General features: G+C 42.5%; 2 protein-coding genes across 3 annotated transcripts in view; one reads left to right on the top strand and one right to left on the bottom strand.

The window, feature by feature from the left end:
- Nucleotides 1-3,952: 3,952 nt before the first annotated feature.
- DTL (denticleless E3 ubiquitin protein ligase adapter) lies at nucleotides 3,953-23,963 on the bottom strand. The gene is made up of 15 exons (XM_075863294.1): nucleotides 23,770-23,963; nucleotides 21,396-21,518; nucleotides 21,117-21,215; nucleotides 20,842-20,903; nucleotides 19,836-19,956; nucleotides 19,548-19,613; nucleotides 18,669-18,784; nucleotides 17,975-18,048; nucleotides 17,681-17,784; nucleotides 16,102-16,206; nucleotides 14,415-14,527; nucleotides 10,126-10,215; nucleotides 7,886-8,018; nucleotides 6,018-6,808; nucleotides 3,953-5,213 (listed from the first exon to the last, which is right to left on the bottom strand). The coding sequence occupies exons 1-15, from the start codon at nucleotides 23,816-23,818 to the stop codon at nucleotides 5,151-5,153; spliced, it is 2,109 nt and encodes a 702-aa protein (XP_075719409.1). The 5' UTR covers nucleotides 23,819-23,963; the 3' UTR covers nucleotides 3,953-5,150.
- Nucleotides 23,964-24,040: 77 nt separating this feature from the next.
- The window catches only part of INTS7 (integrator complex subunit 7), a 41,338-nt gene continuing 38,975 nt past the window's right edge, over nucleotides 24,041-26,403 (top strand). For both annotated transcript variants that reach the window (XR_012883269.1, XM_075863293.1), the window contains exons 1-2: nucleotides 24,041-24,247; nucleotides 25,757-25,886. Coding sequence is in view for 1 of the 2 variants with exons in the window: in XM_075863293.1 (XP_075719408.1) it covers nucleotides 24,148-24,247; nucleotides 25,757-25,886 (230 nt within the window). In the remaining variant the exon portion in view is untranslated. The remainder of the gene's footprint in view (nucleotides 24,248-25,756; nucleotides 25,887-26,403) is intronic.

The raw sequence follows: 26,403 nt of genomic DNA, 5'->3' as shown, positions 1-26,403 counted from the left end.
TGCATATGCTGGTGCAAATCTGGTGCCCATGGCGCATCCTTTAACCTGGTTGTAAAAGTTATTGTTGAAACTGAAAGTATTGTGATAGAGGATAAATTTAATGCACTTGACTAAAAAACGGACTTGTGGATCAGGAATTAGGGTATTTGCTGAAAGATAGGATTGGACAGTTTCTATGCCCTTGCTATGAGGGATATTACTGTACAAGGCGGTAACGTCTGCTGTAAGGAAACCAATTTGGGGTAGGGAGGGGTCAAAATTCAAATTATTCAGATCTCTAATTAATTGTGTAGAGTCTTTTAAGTACGATGGTAGGGTCAATACAATGGGTTGGAGATGGAGGTCAATAAAATGGGAAAGGTTACTGGTAAGTGAACCTATCCCAGAAATAATAGGGCGTCCTGGGGGGTTAGTGAGTGACTTATGTATTTTAGGTAGGTGGTATATGAAAGGCATATTTGGGAATGGGACCGATAGGAACTGTTTTTCTTTTTTGGTAATTAGACTTTCAATGGCTGCAGATTCAATAAGATTTTGGTATTCCGATATGTAGGAGGACAGTGGGTTGGTGGTTAATTTATTGTAAAATGAGGTATCACTCAAAATCCTCATAGTTTCGCCCAGGTAGTCGGTTCTATCCTGTATAACTATGCCCCCTCCCTTATCTGCCGGGCGGATAACTATATTTGTATTATTCTGGAGGGTTTTTAATGCCCTTCTTTCATAGGAGGTCAGATTGTCTGGGTGATGTGATGGTGTTTCAAATGACCTAAATTCGTTGCTCACTAGGGTGGAAAAGGTTTCTAGCTATAGGGTCAGTTTTATAGATATGCTGTCTCCTATATACACATACGCGCACATTTTTTGGGGGTATATGTATTGGGGCTAATTCCCCTGGCGTTTCAAGACCTTAGTGATGCCCCTGGCTGCTGGTGCTGCATCGTTGTCACTTAGGAGACCCAGTGATGCAGCTGAAAGCTGTGGGCCGTCGGCCATGAGAAGTCTGGGGGGGGGCCCAAGAAGAACCTTTGCATCGGGGCCCATGAGCCTTTAGGTGTCCACTCCTGTGTTTGGCTGGAAAAAAAACCCCAAAAAAATAGAGCCAATACAATCCTCCATACCTTCTGGAAGTAACCGACCTTACTGCCCTTTTAAAGGAGGTTTGGAGGATTTCCTTTTCCTTCTGACCATTCCCGCTTCAGTGACATTCCCATGAGGTCATACTGGGTCTCCGTTCTAAGACACCTTGTCAATGCCACAATCCCAGCACTTTGGTGGCGTCCGGATCCCCCTTCATAAAACTCTGGCTTCAAATTGTGAAGCATCGGATCTTAACCATGCGCCATCGCTTTCCAATTGCTTTATACAAAGGTTCTATACCTTGTTTTATTGCTATTGTAGTTGGGGCCTCAGTGCCCTAAATATGTCTGTACTGTTTTGCTGTACATTGTATACTCTGTTCTGTAGGGCTTTTCCATTGTGAACCCCCTTTCAATGTGATATTTGACAAAGTCTTAAAATATAAAAAAAAAAGACCCCATATTTAAAACACCGCATGCGCAAACTTACTAAAAAAGGGTTGTCATTTAGGGTCAATACACTGGTCATTAAGGGATTAAAGAGGATTTCCACACAATGCATACAATTACCACATACTACTAAATTAGAAGTTAGAGCATTGTACAAAGATTGGTAATTAGGTTTGTTTTACTTAGTGATATTGGGGGTTTTCGGTTTTTGTGATGGCGGCCATTTTTCATAAGTGACAACAGGAAGTGCAGACATGTTGGTGATCCCCTTTGAATTTGCTTCTCAGTAACGGTAAAGATGTTCTGAGTATCTAACAGTAGGAAAGGGACACTAGTGTGACAGTGTGAGATCACCTCAAATATTTGGTTGTCTGAATTTGTGAACAAAAACGGATAAAAAAAAATTAGTTTATTTTAGATCTGAACATTTAAATCAATGTTCATATTTTTAATTTGTGCAGGTTTTTTTTTGTAGGCATGCTCAATCACATATGGATTTGAAGTTCAAGTGCTCAAAGGGTCTTAATTTTTGGGGGGTTGGGTGATCAATTAAATAAAACAAATTAATCTAACCACAATACGAATTTTGGTGAGAAACGTGAAATGGATAAATGCCATGCCATTGCAGCAGCTGCTTCTCATCATGTCAAACCAGCTGAAGGTGCTGCAAGTATAAAGGAAGAAGATGGCTGAGCACAAGGAGATACAGATGCCTCAGGGAACATGAGATTAGAATCCCAAATGGCGGGGTATATGGCTCACTGTGTACAGCTCGTGTTATTAGTCATATGAATAGCCGTTTTTAAAAATAAAATTTGGCTGTGACCTCCCGCAATGCACTGCTACACCTTTAAATACTTTAACAGGAAACCTGGATAAGTTAGGAGTTAGCTTTGGATGTGAATAGAGACCATCCAATTCTAAATCAGACAAGGATAGAAAGAACGACCTCCAGCTCACCTTTGCTGCATATGTGACTTTAGATATTCCTGCACGGATCCTCGTGTCGGCACACGATGAGTAGACAAAACTAGAAAGAACGAGATTGGATCCAGCATGGAAGGTGCGATAAAATGGAACTGATTTCCAAGTTTAATGGGCCAATAGGTTTGGCTAGTTAAAATCAGGACTTGGGTGCACAGCGTGAAATCCTGGTAGTGTAAGGAAAATTGTAGTTGTTCGTTGATAGCCTACGCGTTTCAGACGCTGCAAGCGTCCTTAATCATGGCTGAAGCTGACTGACTATAGTATATGGCTGCCATATATACTCCTGCCTGCATGTGTTTATCATTGACCTTAATTTTGTTCCCATGTGTTCGGTCCGTGGCAATATCGGTATGTTGACTCAGTTACCAAGTATGGACACATTAAATGTGAGATGTGACTGAATAAATTCAGGTATAGGACAAGAAGATCAACGTTTGTAATGTATTGGTTGAGAATTGGTTCTGTGTATAACAACGTGATCGTGTTCACTGGATCTGTCATATTGAAAGATATCCGGTTCAGAGGGTCAATTGTTGCTGTGCTTGCGTTCCACAGAGTATGGTAACGCTGGACCGCAATACCGGAAGTAGTGTCTCTGACAATGAAGCATCGAGATGAACGTTATGGTCCGATCGTAAGTATAAAATGTAAAAATATATATGTATGCACAGAACCCTTGGTGTATGTATATATATTAGATTAGATAACTTGTATGATGTTACAAGTTATCTAATCTAATATATATACATACACCAAGGGTTCTGTGCATACATATATATTTTTACATTTTATACTTACGATCGGACCATAACGTTCATCTCGATGCTTCATTGTCAGAGACACTACTTCCGGTATTGCGGTCCAGCGTTACCATACTCTGTGGAACGCAAGCACAGCAACAATTGACCCTCTGAACCGGATATCTTTCAATATGACAGATCCAGTGAACACGATCACGTTGTTATACACAGAACCAATTCTCAACCAATACATTACAAACGTTGATCTTCTTGTCCTATACCTGAATTTATTCAGTCACATCTCACATTTAATGTGTCCATACTTGGTAACTGAGTCAACATACCGATATTGCCACGGACCGAACACATGGGAACAAAATTAAGGTCAATGATAAACACATGCAGGCAGGAGTATATATGGCAGCCATATACTATAGTCAGTCAGCTTCAGCCATGATTAAGGACGCTTGCAGCGTCTGAAACGCGTAGGCTATCTACGAACAACTACAATTTTCCTTACACTACCAGGATTTCACGCTGTGCACCCAAGTCCTGATTTTAACTAGCCAAACCTATTGGCCCATTAAACTTGGAAATCAGTTCCATTTTATCGCACCTTCCATGCTGGATCCAATCTCGTTCTTTCTAGTTTTGTCTAAATCAGACAGTAAGGCAGTTTTTTTTTTAAAAGGGGCTGCCCACTGAAGGTATTTATTTATCTTTTATCCACAGGATCATTTCTAGGAAGCGAATACAAGAACACAGACCATATTTGTATAACATTTGTATTTACATAATTACATTCAAATAGTTTACAGGACAATCTTAACAGAACTATGTCCATGACCAAAAATAAATAACATTTGGAATTCTAGGTAAAATTCTACTGCAGAAAACATCTAAAACCCAGATAAAAGCAGATGTAAAAAAATTTAAATTTCATAAAAATAAAAACCTTAAAACAGTTGAACAGGAGTTAAGGGGGCATCAGAGTTTGTCAGATGTGGATTTCAGCCAAGTCGGCACACCTTGTTAGCGTTTTTAATATGTAATGTAAAGGAAACGTCTGAATCTATTTGAATTGCCTAGTTCTACTATAAAGCAAATGATTGGAAAAAACGACAAGTCCCAGCATGCCCTGGAAGCCGCAGGCTATAAGGGCATGCTCAGAAGCGTAGTCTCCCAACAAACTGCAGAATACAGGAGCTCCGTATAGGAAAGACATGTATCCTACGATGAGAACAGACTAGAGCAATGGCACTGAATTAATGTTGATCAAGCCCATGTATCAGGAGCTGCCGGCATCTTACCCATGCAATATATAGAAGTGTTGGCATCTCCACATTGGCAGTTAATTAGGCCTCATGCAGATTTAGTACATAATTGCGGACCGTAAGAAGGGTCCGCAACTACGGACCCATTCACTTCTATTGTCCACGGACACCGTCCCGTATATTTACGGGAATAGGTCAGTGCCGTAGAAACCTTCCGTAAAAAATAGGACACGTCCTATTTTTTTTATTTTACGGACCGTGCTCCCATACTTTATAATGGGAACACAGTCTGCAAAAGAGGACGACTGTCCATGGCCGGCCGTGCCCATAATCACAGACCATGACTACAGGCACTGTCGTGTGCATGGGGCCTTAGACTTTGATGCAGATTATAGAGACTTCTGATCAGACACCAGATAAGGACAACTGGAGCATCAGGGTACATCTATAATAATATTGAATATATTAATGGCAGTGACCTAACTTGATAGCTTATATGAAGGTTGGCACAAGTGACAACGTGTGATAGTGAACAGAACAATTAATTGGTACCATGCAGGACCAGCACTATCTGGTGTCACGTTTGAGATGCTGGAAAAGTTCTCTTAGAGGCAGCTCGGTTACTCTGTAGGCTTCTTATTGAAGTACATGGAAATCTTCCTTGTGGAACCTGGTGTTGAAGTCTAAAAAACGCAAAGAAAAAAAAACTTAACACAAATGCACAATACAGGAGAGCTCCATATCCACAGCACAAAGTTACTGCAAATCGAAGCAATCAGAATAAGTGTTCAAATAGAGCAATGGCCTCCAACATGCTGGGATTTGTAGTTCCAACCGCTAGAAACCACTGCATTAAATATTAATTATGCCTATATCATCAAGACCACATGTAAGACCTGGTGACGACACCATCTCGTTTATTCCTCCAGCTTTTGTCACACTAGCCTGAAGCTGTCAGGTCATGCTGGGTGTTGTAGTTTCACAACAGCTGCGGAGTCACAGGTTGGAGACTGGACTGTTGGTAGTAATGTAGTTAACCTTTGCTGGTCTTTACATGAAACGCTACCATTCCCATAAAATAGATTTGCAACGAGAGCTTTTACTCAAACAGAAATGCGATCAATTAGCAATTGTCATGTATGGTCTTGATAATACTGCGTGGGAATGTCTGACGACAGAGGTCAGTGACTCAATATTTCCCAGAGGCTGTGGATGATGGCACATATATTTGATGCTGTCCCCGGATTGAGACAGCTGTATTGTGACACCCTTATTCTCCTGATAAACCGAGGTCCTAGAAGTGGGGCGTCACCCATCAGATTTATAGGTATGACAAACGTTAGACATTGGAATACCCCTTTAAGTGAAAACCCAATTAAAAAACTGAGTTTCCCTATTTAATTACACATGAGAGGGTCAGACTAATGGCAAACAAGCGGACATTCAATTTTAAGAGACATCGTAGCATTACAAGTAGACATACTTACAGATGTGGGAGAGTTTGCTACACTTCTTGCAGGGGTCTTTTTTGCACTTCCACTACTTGAGGACGGGCTGTTTGTTACTTTGCAATGTGTTGAAGACTTATCAGTTTTCATCTTGCTCCCTAGTGCAGACAGCCAGTTCTTCTCCGGCGTGCAGTTTTCTTTGTCTTGCTGTCCAGATCTTACAAGACAGGGTGAACGAATGGGACCATCGGGGACATCTTTGGAACATTTAGTAGCAGGTCTGTCAAAGTCTTTGCCAAGATCTGCAAGATTGAGACATCTGGTGTCAGCATAGTCATCCTTCTCTATAGAGCACAGCTCCAGCTTGGTCTTCTTCACATCCGGTTCCAGCTCCGTCACACAGTTACAATGAGTGAAACATTCATGCTCTGCGTCTTCGTTGCTCGTCTCCAGGCGCCTCTTCACCCTCTTTTCATAAGTTAGTGGTGCTCTGGAACCAGAAGCGGTAGGGTACTGCTCAATGGGAGTAAACGCCTTCCGAGGTGATGGGGTTTTATGGGCTGGTGTAAGAGACTTCGGTGTACAGGTGACCCAGTTTTTAATGGTGATCTTAGTAGCGGACTGCTGCCCAGGAGTCGTAGTGGTTGAGTTTGCTTTCGGTCTCTTGGGGGTGTGCAGCTTGGGCATTAGAAGGAAAGGGGACGTTGGTGTGCTTGAAGATGTTGGGAGGTCCCCAGTATTACTTGGGGCACAAGCGGCTGGCGTTGGAGAGGACATGAACTTAGGGCTCTGCACGTTGGGGGATTTTGCAGGTGTGCAGTTTACCGAAGCTGTAAAGAAAAAAAAAAATCTTTATCCAACAATTTTTTAAACCTTGAGTTTCTATTACTTATTAAAATTTATAATTTAAGAGCAAATACAATTTAAGTTGCTGGTCTTAAGCGGGTTGTGCAGTCGTAAGAAAATGATGGCTTATCTTCAAGGTAGGCAGAAGAATATGGACAGAGGCAGCACTTCCAAAATAGCAGCTTTTAATTGCTGCCTCTGTCCATATTCTTCTGCCTATCATTGAGGACCGTGGACCAGGTCCAGTTGAGGCGTGCACCCAGCTGCAGTCCAGTGCTGTGGAATTTCTTTGTTTTGTAGTCACTTCAAGATTGGTCAATATCTGATCAGTGCGGCCGGACTACCGGCGCTCCGGCCGATCAGCTGTTTTAAAGGGACCGCAGCCATCGTACAAGTACTGCTTCCTCTTAAAGGGGTTGTCCAACTTTCTGAAAACTGATTACCTATCCACCACATAAGGTCATCAGTAGATGATCGGTGCGTGTCGGACATCCTTACCCCGCACTGATCCGCAACTTAGGCTGCCTCCGTGCATCGGACGTTTGGAACGGGATGCAGTAGTTGGAGTCAGAAGCAAATGGCTCCGACCACTGCATAGCGGCCGTTCAGCAGAATGCAGCTGCGCTTCTATTCACTCGCATAGGAGCAGAGCTGCAATACTGCAGCTCTGCTGCTATTCTTTGACCGGGGCCATCTGCTTCCGGCAACATTGTCCAGCGCCCGGAGTGGCAGATCGGTGCGGGGTCCAGGGGTCTGACACGCACCGATCATATACTGATAGGTTGTCAGAAAGTGGTAAAACCCCTTTAATGACACTGCTTGTATGGTGAATCGCCAACACTTGTAGAAGCGGCTCACATTATTACAGCCTTCTCCCTTTAACTTGAATAGGCTATAATACTTTGAACCGCCACTACAAGTGTCAGCAGTTCACAGTACGAGAACGATGGCCACATAAAAACAGCTAATTGTAGTGACAACAGCTCGAGTCATAGGCTCCAGACCACTTGCTTATATTGTCTAGATTTTTTTTTTTTTTCTAGGAAGGCGCATGTGCTCACCTGTAGGTGGAATTTCAACCTTTTTTGGACTAGTCCATCCAACTCTGTTTACTTTTTCCTCTTCAATGCCCTTACTGCTTCCTCTCTTCAGTCTCCAGACTCTTATAGTGTTATCATCAGAGCAGGTTACAATCTAAAAGGCAAAGCGCAAAAAAACGTCAGTAAGCAAATGCAAATTAAAGCAAATTTTATTTATTTTTTTTTTTTTTTAAAGTCCTATCCAGGTTTACAATTTTGTCCTGGGCAGCATTACAGACATTAATAGTGCTGAAGATACTCAAGTAAGCCCCAAAGACTCCCCTCTAGCTGGATCTTTGTAAGGAGAACCAGTACCTTCCAAAAGACAGTCAATCAATATATCATAAAGGTCAACTGGGAAAAACCTTTTCAGTACTTTCTATATTATTAAAGAGGAGCTGTCACCTCTCCTGACAGGTCTATTATAGTAAATACTAGTATTTCCCACAAAATTCTGGAGCATCTTTTCATAGAACTGCACATTCTGACATTCCTCTGTTATTCCTCCTTAAAATGTATGCCTTCATAGACAACTGGGTGTTAACATTCTGGTTGTCAAAGGGGGCGTGTCTCTACATTGTCCCACGGTCCACTCTGATTGGACATGATCTGTGGGGACACGCCCCCAACTGGCAACACCCAATTGTAAATGTATTCATAACTTCTAGGAGGAATAAGAAATGGCACAGAATAGAGGTGCAAGAAAAGATGTTCCACAATTGTTATTTCATGGGGAATACAGTTATGTACTAAAATAGACTTGTCAAGTCCTCCTCAGTCCCTTAACAGGTATTTTGAACCTTCATGACCAAGCAATCTTTTAAGTTTTTCCCATCGTCGCATTCAAAGAGCTATAAACTTTATTTTTTCCGTCGACATAGCTGTACAAGGACTTTTCTTCGACAATGTTTTTTTTTTTTTTTTTTTTTTTTTTTAATAGCACCGTTTTTGGGTACATATAACTTAATAATTAACAACTTTGGTGGGGTAGTGGAAGAAAAAAAATCTGCAATTTCGCTATTCTTTTTTGAATCTTAAATTTTACACATTAAAAACACTTTCAAAATTATTTGGTTTTGTATCGCCATATTTTAAGAGTGATAATTTTTCCACCGATGCAGCTGTATGAGGGCTTTTCTTGCAGGACGACTTGTGGTTTTTATTGGTACCATTAGTACATGCAACTTCTTAATCAATTTTTATTAAAAAAAATTTGAAGGCAGGATGGATAGAAAAAAGCAATTCTGACTTATTTTTTTTACAGGGTTAATAATGTAATAGTTTTATAGTTGGGATTGTTACGGACGCGGCGATACCAAATGTGTTTAACTTTTTTGAATAATAAAGTATTTTGTAAGGGGAAAAATTGAGTTATTTTTTTTTACTTGGGACTTTTCAAACTTTTAACTTTTTTTAGTCCCCCTAGTGGACTTTACTATGCGATCATTTGATTGCTTTTAGAATACACTGCAATACTTCTGTACTGCAGTGTATTATTGACTGTCAGTATAAAAATGGACAGGCAATCACTAGCGGCAGACCTGGGGGCCTTTGTTAGGCCCCCAGCTGCCATAGAAACCATCGGCACCCCGCAATTGCATCACAAGTGCCAGTGGGTTGAGAGGGAGCCCTCTCCCTCTAAAACCACTCAGATGCAGCGGTCACTTTTGACTGCTGCATCTGAGGGGTGAAATATGATCGAAGACCAATGCTAGTGGTCTCCGATCGTTGCCCTGAAGCCCTGTTAGCGACAGCCTGGGCTTCAGGAGCACCCCACCCGATGCGGGCAAACTTCTGAAGTGCTGCCGTGGAAAGGCAGCGCTTCAGAAGAACTACCGTGACCAGCCGCTTTAAAAACACTATGGCGGTCGTTAAGGGGTTAAAGAGTTGGTTACCACAACAACCCCTCTGCCATTTTAGAGCACATGGATGTCAGAGTGAGGTTTCCGGCTGATTACCCCTCTATAAGCCAAGAGAGAAGCTACGAGCGGGTCATGACCTGGCAAGAGTGGGCCACCTATGTTTGCCATTTTATTTGAATAGGGGCGATGGTTGGACAAACCTTCCATCAGTTATTTCAGGGGGTTCCAGGAGAACGACCTGCGGTGATCTGCCGAACCCCAGGGCAGCTGTTTTTGGAGTAGTTGTCTTGATGGGATTGTGTGTAGCATGTGATGTTTTTACATATACAATATTACCCACTCGAATAGAATCATACAAACCTTGGTGAAATCAGTGGGAGACCACGTGACAGAGGTGACTTCTTGACTGTGCCCCTGAAGCATTATGGGAGGAGCGTGGGGCTTAGACACCTGAAACAATGTAAAAGAAAGAAAAGCTTCACGGGATGAACAAATAGGTTAAAGCAAACCTGGATAGTTTTGTAAAAATCTGTATTTGTGAATATAATTTGTCATATATTAGAGAGCAGCGGCATCTCCCTCAACTTGCAGCTGCTCGCAGATCCCCTATCCCTGTCAGTAAGCTCTCTGCTCAGACAGCAAAAAGCTAACGGCGAGCTCACATGCAGCCGGCAGGACCACGCCGATATGGTTATACTTTACGGTTTTTAAATGGATTATTAATGGCTGCACCGTTTTGCAGGTAAACAGAAGTTTTACCCACAAACCAATATTGCCATCAATGTGAAAATCGTGCCAATTGTAGTAAAACCGCATGCCGGTGCAGTTTGCAGCCACTACGCGATTACTCACCGTTATGCTTTCTTAAATACGGAAATTCAAGTCCAACCATATATACATTGCCTCACTCATACAGGCATGCAGCTCACTCAACAGATCATATGTTGTAAAGCAAACGCGTGCACCTGTAGGAAGATTCAGAGCACACAGGAAGATGTTGATCGCGATAAGTGCTGCAAAATATAAGCTGCACCGCCGACCACAAGCATCATGGAGCTACAGCGCTAACCGGAAGCCTCAAACCTAAACTTAACCCATAATAGGCAAATCACCACAGCTCTATATCCCAAACACGAATAGGAACTCACGACAATTATCGTATAGGAGATAGCAAGTGTTTATGTAAGAGAAGACACGTCTGTAGTCATGTCAGAATATTCTATAGTAATAAAGTCAGAGCCCTCGGTCATTGTACTTCTGAATTTACTCATCAGCAGTCTCATTTATTTATCACTGCGCAGGAAAACTGAATTTTTAGATTTTCTTCTACCTCTGCAACCAAATCAAATACCCAGGACTCTGTGGTATGGATTATGGATAGGAAATTGGTTTGCTCGTTTACGCAAAAACACACCTGCCCCTACCGGCAATGCCCTTTAAAAAAAAAAGTGTAGGTGAAAACAGCTTTTAAAAAGGGTTCATATTAAAAAAAAAAAAAAAAATTTAGAACAGAAATTCCGCTACTAAATTAAGCGCATACTTACCCCCTCCCTCTTCTGATGTCCGCTCCGGCTTCCCTGGATGCCTGGGATTGGCTGCATCGGTCACATGGGATACAAAGTCATCCCAGGAGACCGGACTGCACGAAGGAAGAGCGATTTTTGTGGCGAGTCGCATCACTTGGCTTTCTGTTGCGGGTTTTGCATCCCCATTGAATTCAATGGGGAAAACTCACAGCAGAAAATCAATGAAAACGTAGCATAAATTGACATGCTGCGGAATTAAATTCTGCACTGTAGATCAATTTATTAACATTTACGCTGCGTTTTTTTCTGCAGCGTGGGCATGAGGATTACTAAATCGTAATTTCCTAAATTCTAAATGCGGAATTTCCGCACAGAATTCAGTTGCGGAAATTCCTTCGACATCTGCTTTTGGAAAGGGGGACAAGGGGCAGGCATTTTTGCTCCTATAAAATAAGCAATGCCAGGTGACCATTTATACCATCTTCCTAAGCCAGGAGTGGGTCCAAAACATGAAAAAGGTTGTAATTTTGTTTGTTGCATTAATGGATTTGTCTCATAAGTATGCAAAAAATGTCCGTGTGATAGCGGCATCCACACTGGGCTGATTTAGTCAAGGGGGGACGACAACGCACACGTTGCGCATATATATATATATGAATTATCATCACTACTAATCCTCTTATTTTAGGTTAGTCTTTCAGTGATTTGTTTGTAATAGGTGTACCTAATACGATGGGGACCCTTGACACTGGTTGCGAGCTTGCGTATTTTGGCCAAAATATTACCCCATACCTCATGTTTATTATTGATATTTATCGTGTATCATGGATATATTTTCAGTATGCGGCCAGGTCTAGCGCTGGGGGAGAATGGTTTATCAGTATGTTGGAAGGCGCTGGGCAGCCCGCCTGGTTTATTATGAGCGTGACTAATAGGCTGTAAGCCAGCGTGCTGCACTACATGTACCCATGACACGGAGATTCTTATAAAAGCTACATTGTGATAATACTAAGCAGGCACCCCCTGATGAATAGTAGGCGCGTGAGTCGGGGGTTAGTATTTTGCACCTGTGTAATCTCCCTCGATGTAGCATTGTGGTTTGTCTGCATCCTGCTGGGAGGCGTTCTACCTGCCCTCATGAGTAAGTATGGGCTGTTCATTGATTTATTTTTATTTTTTAAAACAATCATTTTTATTAACATTTTTCACATTTTCTTACAAACATTTCACAGAAAAATTGCGTCATAAATGAACAGCACACAATTGCGAGCAAAACTAAAACAAAATAATATACAATCATGGCAAATATTTTTGAATCTGCTTAGCAACTAAAAAAACACGACTTCCCCTATCCCTGAACGTTCACTGATTTTAAGTTATATTAGTTGGTACAATAATTACACCCACTAAACAATACGTCAAAATTGCCAAGGGAGGGTGAGGGCACTTTATGGTTCTTTAGTTACACGATCCCTCACAGGATCCTTCGAGCCGCCGACTGCCTGGGAGGGACCATGTAGTATACGCTATTGACTCCACAGTACCTAGGTGCATTACTCCGAATACCAAAAATAAATGATTTAATAGCCTTCTTGACTTCTCACAGGTGACATTGCTAACAGCGGATTTTTACTTCTACCAGAAATAGAGTAATTCTATATTGCAGTAATCCAAATAATGTTTACTAGTTCTGACTAGGACCACGTAACAGAAAAAAAATGTTCCGGTGTAACCCACACACGTGACCAAGAGGAAGCAGCATCTGCTTCTCAGCTGACAGACACGCTCGCTTTCACTCTACGCTGACAGGACCAGATTAGGAGGCTGAGATTCCAGTCTGTACAGCTGTTCTGAGCTCATACAATACAACAGACGTCCATTCATACTCAACATGTGTCACCCCGGGAGGGGAGCCTTGTGACTCCAGTTAGTGAATTACGATACCTTCCAGCGCCTCCAATAAGCCACATGATGAACAGCTCTCCAATCATGGAGTGGCTCTCATATTTGGCGTCACAATAGTCCTCCCCCAGTGATGTAATGTTTATCTGATCGGTCACGGATAATTCCAGTATGACCAGTAAAGATGTCGTCTGTTATAGGCTATGTAAACCTTTGAAAGATTTTTTTTAATAAACGAGGTTAATCTATGTTTGATGCAACTTTAGAATTAGTTACCAAAAATGATTTTTACTTTGATACACAAAGCAGCTGTATACTGTATACAGAGGAGCTGTATCGTGCGCGAAGACCTGGATAAGTCAGATGCGATCGATTACAGGTCCTGCAGACCTGACTGGTTCAGGTCTTAATGCACGATACAGCTGCTCTGTATACAGGATACAAAGCAGCTGTACCAAAAAAGGTAAAAATATACTTTTTTTTTTAAAAATTATAAAGTTGCACCAAACATACAGATTGACTGCTCTATTAAAATAAAATTCCCTTTTAAAGGTTTACATAGCCTTTAAGGGTGCAGCTAGGGGAAGGGGTGTGGAGTCAGACAGCAGGATGCTCTCCACTAACCAGGGAATTTAGGTACAGGCCTGGGGCAGTGAACTAAATATTTGCCCTAGGAGAACGAAAAACTAGCTACTCTGCTTTTTAGTTATGTTCAAATGAGAATTTTTTTTTTCCACAACTGTTTAGGTATAACGTATGCCTTTCACAGAAAACTCAGAGGTTCACAGTATTATCGGACAATCCTTTTTTTTTTTTTTTTTTGTTAGAAGGGTCGTCAGACTAAACGCTGATTACAGGATCATCTGCAATCATATGCAATCCGTGGTGGTAGCAAGTGTTCAATCTTCTGCAGCGCCACCACAGGGCCAATGAAGCATTACATAGTTAACATTTAAATATAATGGGCTATGCACGTAATGCATGGACATGTCAGGTCCTCCAGCGCTAGAGACACTCTTTGTAGTCACGCTTTGCTATGACTTACAGATTCAGAGTCCTGAATGGGGAACCTAATAGCTATATTTGAGGACTGGCTTTCTAAACCAGAAAGGGCCTTTAAAATTGCTATTGAAATGGATGTAGTTTGTTTAGGCTGACAAGAAATCTTACGGAGCAAGTAATTATCTGAACTCAAATCCTATACAAATAAAATACACTTACCTGCCAGATATAAGCGCTGTGATCCCTTGAGCCACTAAGGAGAAACTGCCCATCAGGACTAAGGCTTGACTTTATATAAAAGGTGGAATTCTGATGACCGCTGAATACAGAAACTGAGGAGGACATAAAATGAAGGGGAAGCGGATCAAATAAAGTTACAACAGGGTTAAAGTATTGCAGGCACAGACCATTATACTGGCAGGCACCGACTAAAATTCTCAAATCGCCGCAGAAATATTTCATTAAAATTGGTATTGCGCAGTTATGGTAACTGGCCTATTAGACTACATGTGTTTACATCTACTTAAAAGCAGTTGAAGGATCGCTGTGAAATGAGTTGTGAAAGAGCAGACAATCTAAAAATAAGCCGTAACCAGGGCACACCACACTCTCCCAAGAGAAGGAATTCCTGCAATGTAATAAATCTTCCAGTGTGTTCACTCCAACATAAGAACTAGAGCTGTGAATTCCACTCAAACCTCTTACCAGCTTGACCTCAAATTGAGAAACAAGACCATCATTTTCTTGAACAGTGTAGATTTTATGGCGACGATACTGCCCCCTGCTGTTAAGTCAGTGAATGCCACACCTGCTATAAAATAGTAGCATTTTAAGAGGATTCCAGTACTGGATATCAGATTGGTGGGAGTTGACTCCTTGCACCCCAAAAGATCAGCTGATTGACAGAGCTGCGGTGCTGCTGCCCCGTCACCTGGAACAGCGCTGTACATTTTTTTAGTGGTTATGCCTGGTATTGCAGCTCAGTCCTATTCAAGTGAACGGGACTGAACTGCAATACAAGGCAGAGCCACTACAAAACGTACGGCGCTGTGCCTGGTAAACAATGAGGAAACAGCACTAGCTGGAGCGCCACAGCCCCTTCAATTAGCTGAATCTGACCCCCACCGATATCAAAGGGAAACTAAACGTAGTGACATGTCAGAAATTTTGATTGGTGGGGGTCCGAGCATAGAGACTCCCACCAATCGCTAAAACGAAGCGACAGAAGCGCTTGCGTGAGCCGCTAAGTTTACTCATTTTTTTTCTGGAAATGAATGTAGTGGTGTACAGGCGCAGAAGTATATGAGACTGTACTCCGCTACATCAGCTTTATGGAAAAAGCCGAACCGAAACAAAGCGGCTCAGCGCTAACACGAGTGTTTCTGCCGCTTCCTTCGATTGGTGAGGATCTCAGTGCTCGGACCCCCACCAATCAAACTTCTGACATGTCACTATGACATATCAGAAGTTTGTTGAACATTTAGTTACCCTTTAAGTCCTGGAAAACCTATTTAACTAGCTGGCATTAGATGGGCCATTAATACTCAAGTTTGCAGACACTACAAGGATTTGTCAAGAAGACCCCTGGCCATATGCCCTATGGCAGACTCAAATCATCTTGAAAGCCAATATGCAGGAGAAGCTTTGTAATGTTGCCTAACAAGAACCACCCGCTGTCCAGCCGACACATTTAAACTTCTTGGAGACGTGGTCAGCATCATCATAGGATGCACCCTTTAAAAATTTGCCTGCAGGGGTTACTAAGCAATTACATATCAGCGCTGCTGAAAACCAATTCTGGGGCCTCAAACTGGAGAAAACTCCCATGACTAACTGGCTTCAGATGGTATCCACCTGACAATGATAAAGGAAAACGAATAATATGTATATTACATATCTCACTTACCAGGATCACACTTTATTCCGGTTACATTAAACATATAGATATTATCATCAGTACAGCTGGCAAACAGGCTGGTGCCAGTTGAGTCTAAAATTAAGCTTGAATAACCTGAAAAAGAGGAAAAAACCATGAAACTAATATAACAGTCAGTGGTCAGTTTAGGGTTTCTAACAAGCATAAAACAGAACTAACCTATTGAATGGACTCTTGTGGAAAGAATACGTATAAGTGTCCCTTTTCTTTTACGTAATTACTATAAAAGGTGTATGACCATAACTACCGCTCCACCTCCCTATTACCTATAGGGGGAAGTATTCAGATGCTCTTCCCTTAGGCCGAGTTCACAGAGGGCTGACACGCAGCGTATCCACCCTGTGCGCCGCAGGGAATTTTGGGCGAAAAAGCGCACCAAACTCACTTTTCATCCAAGGAAACCGCTGCAGCCTGTGATTGGCTGCAGTGGCGGTCACATGGGATGAAACATCATCCCGGAGGCCACGCTGGAGGGAGGTACACCGACTTCTGGGTAGGTATGGGATTTATTTTTTTCTGAGTTGCATTATTTGCATCAGGAATCGCTGCGTATCCGCCGCATAAAAACGCAACAACTGCTACTTGTTGCGGGATTAACCTCTCCATTGAATTCACAGAAATCCGCACCAAATAGTGTTTTTCCTGCTTATATTGCTGCGGATTTAATGTTAAACATTGGTTATAGCAAAGTATATGTGAACCTGCGGATTTCCAGCGTTTCCGCTGTGTAAACGACATAAAACTCTGTTGCGGAATTTCTACTCCCCAATGAAGTCTATGGGCCAAACATGCAGCATCTCCGCACAGAACACGCAGCATAAATTGACATGCTGCAGAATTGAATGACGCTCCGCAGAGCACTTACCGCACGACTTGTGAATTTTTTTTTCCCGCAGTGTGGGCAAGAGATTTTCTAAAATCTTTCACTTTGCTGCTACTCTAAATGCTGCAGAATATCCGCACAGAATCCTGTTGCGGAAATGCCGCAGCGTTTATGCTACGTAGGAGCCCGGCCTAAGGTGGCTATAGACATTAATGTCGGCCACACCTGCCGATTTCAGCAGGATCAGCTGTCTGTTGTGTATGGAGGGCCTCCTGATTTAGGGGAGACAAGCCGCTACTAGGTGTCTGGCAGGAGCTTACTCCCTCTCCCCATTCAGAACGCAACAATGCTCAGCCGGGTGATAAGTGCATGTGTTTGGGAAGGGGAAAGGAATGGTTGTAATAGCCGACATCCGAATGAGCCTTCGGTCATCTGCTGTCTAACATGTATGGCCAACCTCAAGACTCTCCTGGTGTCTTTTACATCAGCAGAATCTATAGTACAGAATGGGCAGACAGTATCCACATGTGTATGTTTTCCTGCTCCAGAACGCAGCAGAAAAGTTGATAAAAAATTTTTTTAAATGACCCAGTGCTCATCTCAAAACAAAGACCCAGTCCACTGGAGATCCACTTTAAAGTAGCCCCGTCACTCTGCAGAGAGATTACACATGATGCCTCCACTCTTACATGGTTCACTGGTCTTCTAGGTAAAAAATATACGTACCAAGTTTGCGAGTGTTGCTCCCAGGATATGGGAAACATTTTGCAGGGATGGGGTCCTGCCGGTAAGCAGTGTAATTCTTTCTCAAGTCCCACATTTTGATAACACTGTCAAGCGAGAGGAATCAAAGAATGAAACAAATGAAGCAAGGTGCAAGAGATTAGTGAGTGGAAAAGATGCTAAATTAACATTTTAGATTTTGGTTGTAAAGTGTAACGCACAAGCTTGGCACATCAGTGCCCGGGGAGGGCTGCAGTAGCAGCTCCGGTGTGATAATCTAGATAAGATGTTACTTACCCATCAACAGCTCCTGCTGATATTATTGTGTGCTCGTCCTGAAAGACCACCACAGTCACGCTCTGCTGGGAGTCCTATAGGTGAAGGAGGTAGAGCTTCAATGAGACAAAATCCCAGTGTGACAAATAAGAATCTACTCAACTTAAATTGTTTATTCTTATTGCCTTAGACCATTTTACTGGGAACTGCCATAAGTCAACGGTGAGCCACATTAGATCGCTGTCAGAACCCAACAAAATAGTTTGGGCAGCCAACAAATATGTCTAGTCAGCCATACACATTCACCTAACCGCCATCATCCCAATAAACTTGCATGCTTGCATTGGCCTGAACGTGTTTATAGCATATATAGGGTGGGATTAGCACTGAAGAGGCGCCACTTCTCTCCAGTGAAACAAAACACCAGGCACGTTCAAATCCATGATCGGTGCTAGTTTGCTCCTTCCACAAGGAGCTGTGATCTGTAATGTATGGGGACAATCCTTACTACGATCGCTCATCCTTTTAAATTTGTCTCATGTTGGAAGCTCCATTCCCTACACTCCCCCCAAGTCAGTAAGGAAAGGCTGCCAGTCCCCTTGCTCCCAACCTCATGTCAAATAAAAAAAAGAATATATTACACATTGTTTAATTAGGTCTTACTATATTGCCAACTCCCCCTCTTAGCTCCCTGAATTCTTTAATTGGTTCTTACCACAGATGGGGCCAGTCCTTTGGCTGCTGGTTTCCGCTTCTTTATTTTCAGAGGCGTGTGTTTACCTGGTGCATTGTGAGCTCCGGTTATCTGGTTCACGTGTCTATAGAAGCCGTCTAAAAAGAGACATTATCACGTGTAAATCTCCCAGGCCAACGTAGACCACGCTGATGTTTTACAGTAATGCTACGTCTGGTCACATAAAGGGTGCTGTCAGCGGGCATTAGCTCACAATTAACCCGGTGCCCAATGATGAAAGTCTAGAAAGAACAACTGCAATATAGCGCCAACTGTAAATAGTAATGCGACAACACCACTGAAGTGGAGCATGATTTAGTTAGGGGTGCACAGAAGTGCATATTTAAGCCAGACATTAAAAAGGGGTCACCAATCAACGCTGTTAGTGGAGGGCACTTTGCGTTACTGACTTTCTAATACCCAAAACTTTTCTGCTGTAAAGAGCAACTCTCACTATGTAGGACTTTGCATAACTATGTATTACATGATTAGTCACCCGATTTCAACGGGTGTCAATTAATACTACATTCTCCCTGCACTACGTCAAGGCCCCTAGTGGGACAACCCCTTTAATATTATAGTTTACCACTCAAGACAGAGGTTATTCTATACAGGAAATTAGAGTACAATTAATTGAGATCGTCTCTACTTGTCATAACCATTCATTTCTATGCGAGCGTGTGCCGCAAATGATAAAACAGGTGCTATTCTTGTCCGTATTTGCGTTCCGTCTCACCCATTCTAGTGCAAGCTACTCTGATCCGGGTTGTGCGGTCTGCAAAATGGAAGCAGTCGTACACATGAGCTCTAAGGTTTGCTTATTAGTCATGTGGGCAGCTTTTTGGCTAATCACAAACTTACCTTTCTTGTTGCATCGGGTATCCCAGACCATGATGTTACCATCTCTTCCTCCAGTGCTGAACACAGCTGAGGGAGGAAAAAGTTAGAACTAGTTTACATAAAGCAATACAAATCGGGATCGGTGCACCTCTGACAGATCTATCACAAGGCAATTTTACAATGCAACCCCTCCATACATACACGTTTAGCATTTTATAACTGAATTGGGGGCAGATTTCCCCCAATTCCATGTAAATTTGATCTCTGTAGGTTGGACAGACTATTAAACCGGCTTTCTGATTTATCTACCTTTTTCGAATTTGGAGAAAGTAACAGACTTCAGACTGCACTGGTGTCCTCTACATTCTCCAAGAAGCTCCCCAGCCTTCACATCGAATAGCTTAGCAGTCTGGTCTCCAGAGGCTGTAACCTGCATAAGACACAAATCGCCAAGATAGAAATGCATTACTCATCCTTCTATTCAAAGCTGAAATTCCTTAAAAGGCTATTCGTTATTCTTTGCCAAATTAAAAAAAAGTTAAAACTAATACAATTTCTGTATTAATTCCTGCAACCCCTTATTCTACGTTTACCTCTGGAAGATGAACTGTTTTGTGGCGTCATAGGATACGCTTGTGATATTTTTTCCCCATTAGTAAAGTCACATGGTGATCATACTAGAATTTAAAGAGGTTTTCCATGACCGGACAACTGATGATCTATCCACAGGATAGGTCATGCGTATATGATCGATGGGGGCCTGACACCTGGACAATGCACCGATCAGCTGCCTGCGTGCACTGGACGTCCATGCCGGAAGCTGATGGCTCCAGTCATGGAACAGCCGCAGAGCTGCCGCTATGAAGTGGTCACAGCCATCTGTTTCCAGCTCCAACTATTGCATACTGTTCAAAACATCCAGAGGCAGCCGGAGCAGCTGAGCAGTGCGGCTTCCGGGTGTCTGACCATCACCGATCATATACTGATGACCTATCCTGTGGATAAGGTCATCAGTTGCCCGGTCGTGGGAAACCCCTTTAACCACTCTGTGTTTACTGATGTGACATCCATAGAGACAACGCACTTCAGGTGTTCGTGGCTAGACAAAAAGTTGTCTGGAACCAATAGGTTAAGTATATTAGGTTGTTATTTTGCAAATTTAAGAACAAATTCAGTAAAATTGAGGAAATTGGCTTTAAACACTAAGGTCAAGTACATGATCGTCACATATATGAACAATCATTGTATGCAAAGCCTTCCTGGAACACACACATGCTTTTAGTACTAAGTTTTAGGAGCTTTAAATGTTACTTACAAGTTTGTGTTCCCCTGGCACCCAAGCAAGGTCAAAGACTGCATTAGTGTGCGCCTGCCAGTCTAATGAGGGGGGAAAAAATTGCATTTTTACAATTACAACTGATGAGCAAGAGACATGCAACACACAGTTCAAGCGGAGGATGAAAAAGTCACACAGGCATATTCAAACATTGCTTGCTTTATTTATTAATCTATTCAAAGCCGTGCAAATGCAAAATATTATTCCCCGCTTGTAAACCAAACTTGTAAACCAAACTGGAATATGAATCTCACCTTTCACCATCTTCCGCTGCATGTCCTGGCACTCTGTATCATACAGTCTTACGATACCCTCCTCATTGGCCACTGCAAGAATGTTTGGCATATCTGAAACTAAAAAAAGCAAGACCCTTATCCAATGTATACAATGCCCGAGTGGGGTTCATATGGTCTATAGTGCACCTGGCAGGGGTAAAATCTCTCAGGCTTCCTTTAATAACACTGACAAAATCACTTAATTGTGATACTAAAAATGTCTATAACTGTTAGAATGAACAGCTGAAATGGTCTTACCTGAACTGAATGAGCATCCGAAAGGTGGTACCGGCGTACCGACTTCACCATATGAAAGGTGTTCATCTTCTTTGAAGCACCGAAAGCACTGCAGGAAACTCTGAAGAGGGAATCCATAGGACCCTGTGTTTTGGGGAAAAATTATAGTTATAGATAAATTACAAATTCAAAACTGCAATACCAACTATAACCACAAGAGTGCACTGCAGTGCCATTACATTCGAAAAACATACAGAGGGCAACATGCAAAGAGTATTCAAGTTCTAAAGTCACCACAATAGAAGGTAATTCCTAAAATAAACCCTGTAATGGCAAACAATATGACCGCAAGTAGTCCAGTGATATAATTGGGCCTATTAAAATCACATTTTTGGCTTACGTGTCTCGTATAAATCAGGAAAAGCTCCCGACAGATATACATTAAATGTAGACTGTGACAGATACCCAACAGTGGCATCCATCACCCATAGACTATTATGGGAACCGTTAAACAGACCAGTTGTGAACGATCATGACTTTTTCAGATATATCCATTAAATGGATGGCATAACAACCTATGAGTGACGTATGCCACCGCTAGGACCGGTTCACATCTGTGTTGGAGGCTCAGTTAGGGGCCTCTGTTGCAGATCCGGAAAAGATCACCGGAAACAATAGCGAAGCATTCTGCCCTGTTTCTGGTAAATCCACACACCGAAAGCACACGGAACCCATTAATGTCAATGGGTGCTGTCGGTGGTATCCATGGTGCAACGTAACCGTCTCGTCCGGTCTTCCCTTGATCTGCTCCTCGGAGGGCAGAACAGAATGCCGCAATGCAGATGTGAACTGGACCTTAGGCATCTATTTAACAGTTACGTCATGAAAAGCTCATGACGTTTAACAGATGCCATACATCACCCATAGGCTCCCATGCGTATACCACACAGTATGTCGTTAGATGAAATAGCGTAGTATTCTACGCTATTCTATACCAAAAACAAACTAATAGGGATACCGATGTTTACAAGCCCAACAAAATTACACTTTTTGGCTTGTCAGGTAAATGGGGCCCCATGGACACGTTTTGGGTGTACGCTGGGAGCTTTCATAGCGCACACACTAGACGTACATCAAAAGTAATGTGAACAGGGCCCAAAATACCTGTCAGGCTCAGGATCTGCGCAGGTGGTCCCCATTGAAACCTACAAAAGTTACAGACACTCGTGCAGAGTCTACAACCATGGACAAACTTTATATCAGAAATTAACTTCCATTTTTTATATAGGTTACTTTTAAAGAATTGGAAAATCCTTTCACCTGCCTATACATGTGCAGCAGAGTTCACCATGTAATAGGCGGGGCTGCACAAATCCTGGGGCAATTCCAATTTTTTTTCCTATCCTCCTCCGTTATTTAGAGATCGATGCCATTATATTTGGCGGCCAATATGTAAATAACCCCCTGAACTTTCTAAATGGCACGGGGCGCGTTACATATCGCTCTGACACTGCCCAATCAACTGTGGATATCGCAGACAGGAATACAAAGCTGGACTTTCAATGTAGATAGATATAGGGACAACACAAGGATAAAACGACCAACATTCTTTTTTATTTACAGATCCTGTACTCGATTAATGGAGGATGAACTGTAGTGTGAACTGAGTCTTAAAGGGAACCTGATGAACGAAATAGAATGGTCACTATGATAAAGATCACCCAGAGCGCACGGACTACTATAGGAGCTTGTGAGGGGAGGTCCACATAGGCAGAAAACAGGAATGAACCTGGTGGGCAGGAAAAAATAGGTCACTTGCTTCTTGTGATTGATAGGCAGCTCCATGGTCAGATCAATGTCTGAAGAGGGCCCTGGGCAAAACACACGCATCCTACCCAAAAAATAGAGCCTACATAAGAGCACCCCACAGGACCCTCATTATGCCAGACAGTGCCCAAATAGCAGCCCATGAATTACCGTACAAAACAGCACCCAGATCATGCCAACATGCAAAACTGGCATGGGCCATGCAGAATAAAACTAAGCACTGAGAATAGTTACAATTTCTTGACTCCACATCCAGAAATACTATCATGAGACCTAAGAGGAGTTTGAATCACAAAAACTTTATGGATTTGCAGACATCTCATTGCATGCACGGTGCAAACGGTTTAATTTGTTTGCAGCACAAAGTTAACCCATAGCTGTCAAAATACACGACTTATGATTAACCCTGTAACTACAGAAGATAAAGCACAAAGCTAGTGAGATTTAGGGGTGGGGTTGGTAAAATAAAAACATTCTTACAGTAGGAACTTGAGGCTTTGCATAATTCCCAGGAAGTCATAGACTGCATTCCATTATAAGTGCATGCACGTTTACTATATTAACTCACCATTGTGACTCCAGCGAGGCCTGCTCACCACACGCTGGAACAAGGACATGGTTAGACCGTGAGAACCGAGTGTATCGTGACCAATTAGCGCGGGAAACCACAGCCCAGTAACCCGCCGTCTCAGGCCGCTAAACGCTAACTAATCTCCCGCGAAATTCCAGCTCAGCTACTGATTGGTTTCAGCAGCATCCAATCCCAGAGCAGCAGGGAATGAGTGCACGCCTACAGAAAAATTCTGCCAATCAAATCGTACGTAACGACGCAGGGATTCTTTTTGCGCATGCGCGTTAGAAAAGTGTCATGGCGGCATGCTAGTGTTTCCGTACTATCGTTGATGAATTTTTGTGTAGAGAAGCTACAAGGGAGAACCGGAGCAACATGGCGGCTGGAGCGAGTGGTGCTAGATCGTTTCTAGCAGATGCCGGTTATGGAGAGCAGGAGTTGGATGCCAACTCGGCACTCATGGAGTTAGATAAAGGTAGAAGAGGGCACGAGGGTGGAGATTCTGTCAATTAGGATCTCATGTAGAAAGCGCAATGCAAAGTGAACAGGTGGCATATTGCAGCCAATCAGTTTTTGGGTTTCATATTATGACATGTTGTGGACAAATGAAAGCTGCAGTTTGATTTGTTGTTATGGGCAACTTGCATTTTGTCTCAGCTGCTTGTCATTGTGACCCCCCCCCCCTCTTTTTCATGTCAGATCAGTCGACTTCGGGCTGCTAGGACCCCCTACAATCCCAAAATCTAAACTGTGATTTCCATTCTCAGCGGTGAATCCAGTCATCGCTCCAGTCATCCCAAACTTTTGTGCAATCCAAGACCTTGTTCACACAGAGCAGATTTTGCATGCATTTTTTTACGCCAGATACAAGAGTGGAGGCCTATAAGCCTTCCTTTGTATATTTCTTCTGTCCAGGTTCCGTTCCTTCTACCTTCTTAAAAAAATACATGCAAAATCTGCAGCAAATCTCACTGTGAACAAGGCCTTGCATTAAATACACAATTGGATGACCAAGCATACCAAAGTTTTTTTAATGTATTTTTTCCAATGCTGAGGGTGGTGACAGAGAATTATTCCCTATAAGTAAGAGTTGCAACAGTTGAAATTTTTGCAATTAACACAAAATCACTTGCAACATTTTACCCCCATAGGGAATAATTGCAGTTGCCTAAGGCCATGTACGCACATCGCGTAAAAATTACGCTGTGAAACCGACCTAAAAATTACGCTGTGAAACCGACCTAAAAATCTGTTCTAAAATTTGCAATGAAATCTGCAAGTATTTTCTTTGTTGATTTTGGTGCGGAGGTTAGCCGTGGATTTTCGTTCCTTGCATTGAAATAAATTAAATCCGCGATGAAAATTTGCAACATTTCCGCAATAGATAGAGTATGCGGCGGATTTGAAAATGAGCAGCGTGCCCACAAATCTCAGGTTTTTTATAAACGCTGTGAGTGAATGGGTTTTGTTTAAACCCCATTCTCTAACATTCTACTGTACTTCGTTGCAGAATTTCGGTGCAGATTCCACAACCAAAATTCGGACACAAATACGCCATGTGTGAACATAGTCTAAGGCTTGCGTTCGGATGTTGGGCCTCATGTATAAGCAGTCGCCCATAGCATCTCACTTGAGGACAGCATCTGTATGGCAAAGGTGTAAGTGTTTTATTAACACATCCCAATAACAAAGTGCTACGTTTCGACTCTGCAGGAGTCTTTATCAAGCATGCTTGATAAAGACTCCTGCGGAGTCGAAACGTAGCACTCTGTTATTGGGATGTGTTAATAAAACACTTTTACACCTTTGCCATACAGATGCTGTCCTCAAGTTTTTTGCATCTATTGATTGTCCAGAAGGGACCTCTGGACTTGGAATTTGCATCCCGCCGTAATCAAGTGGAGATATTCCGACCGAGTGAGTGCTGTGGATAACTAGTTTACCATTTGCCCACAGCATCTAAGGCATCATATTTCTTTTTCAGGATTAAGATCTGGCAAGCTGGGGGAACAGTGTGAAGCCGTTGTCCGTTTTCCAAGATTGTTTCAAAAATATCCGTTCCCGATCCTGATTAACTCTGCGTTCCTCAAGCTGGCTGATGTCTTCAGAGTTGGGTATGTGACTTCATGTGACAAGTAGAACTTACAAAAAAACAGATACACTGCAGATATCTATATAGCTATATCGCTATGTGCAGTCACATAATCACACTATAACGCTACTCCTGTGTCATGACAATGAATATACATTACCTCCAGCCAGGACGTGATGTGTATTCATTCTCCTGACCACTTCTGTGATTTACAGCATAGCAGGCGTTGTCTCGCGAGATTACAGTGTAAGCTGTCATTCACAGTGAGATCTCTCTGTGCTGTGCTGTAAATCAGAGTGGTCAGGAGAATGAATACACATCCTGTCCTGGCTGGAGGTAATGTGTATTCATTGTCAGGACACTGCAGTAATGTTATAGTGTGTTTATGTGGCTGCACATAGTGATCTAGCTATATCGCTATCTGCAGTGTAAATGAATGGAGAGAAGTGTATGACGCTGATTGGTCACTGATTGGTCAGCGTCATACACTTCTCTATACAACGGCCACTTGGTCATATAGTAAAACACGCCCAGTTGTC

The sequence above is a fragment of the Rhinoderma darwinii genome, chromosome 4, assembly GCF_050947455.1.
Source record: "Rhinoderma darwinii isolate aRhiDar2 chromosome 4, aRhiDar2.hap1, whole genome shotgun sequence".
Lineage (NCBI taxonomy): Eukaryota > Metazoa > Chordata > Amphibia > Anura > Rhinodermatidae > Rhinoderma > Rhinoderma darwinii.
The sequence above is the reverse complement of the archived record's forward strand: the minus strand, read 5'-3'. Positions and strand labels throughout refer to the sequence as shown.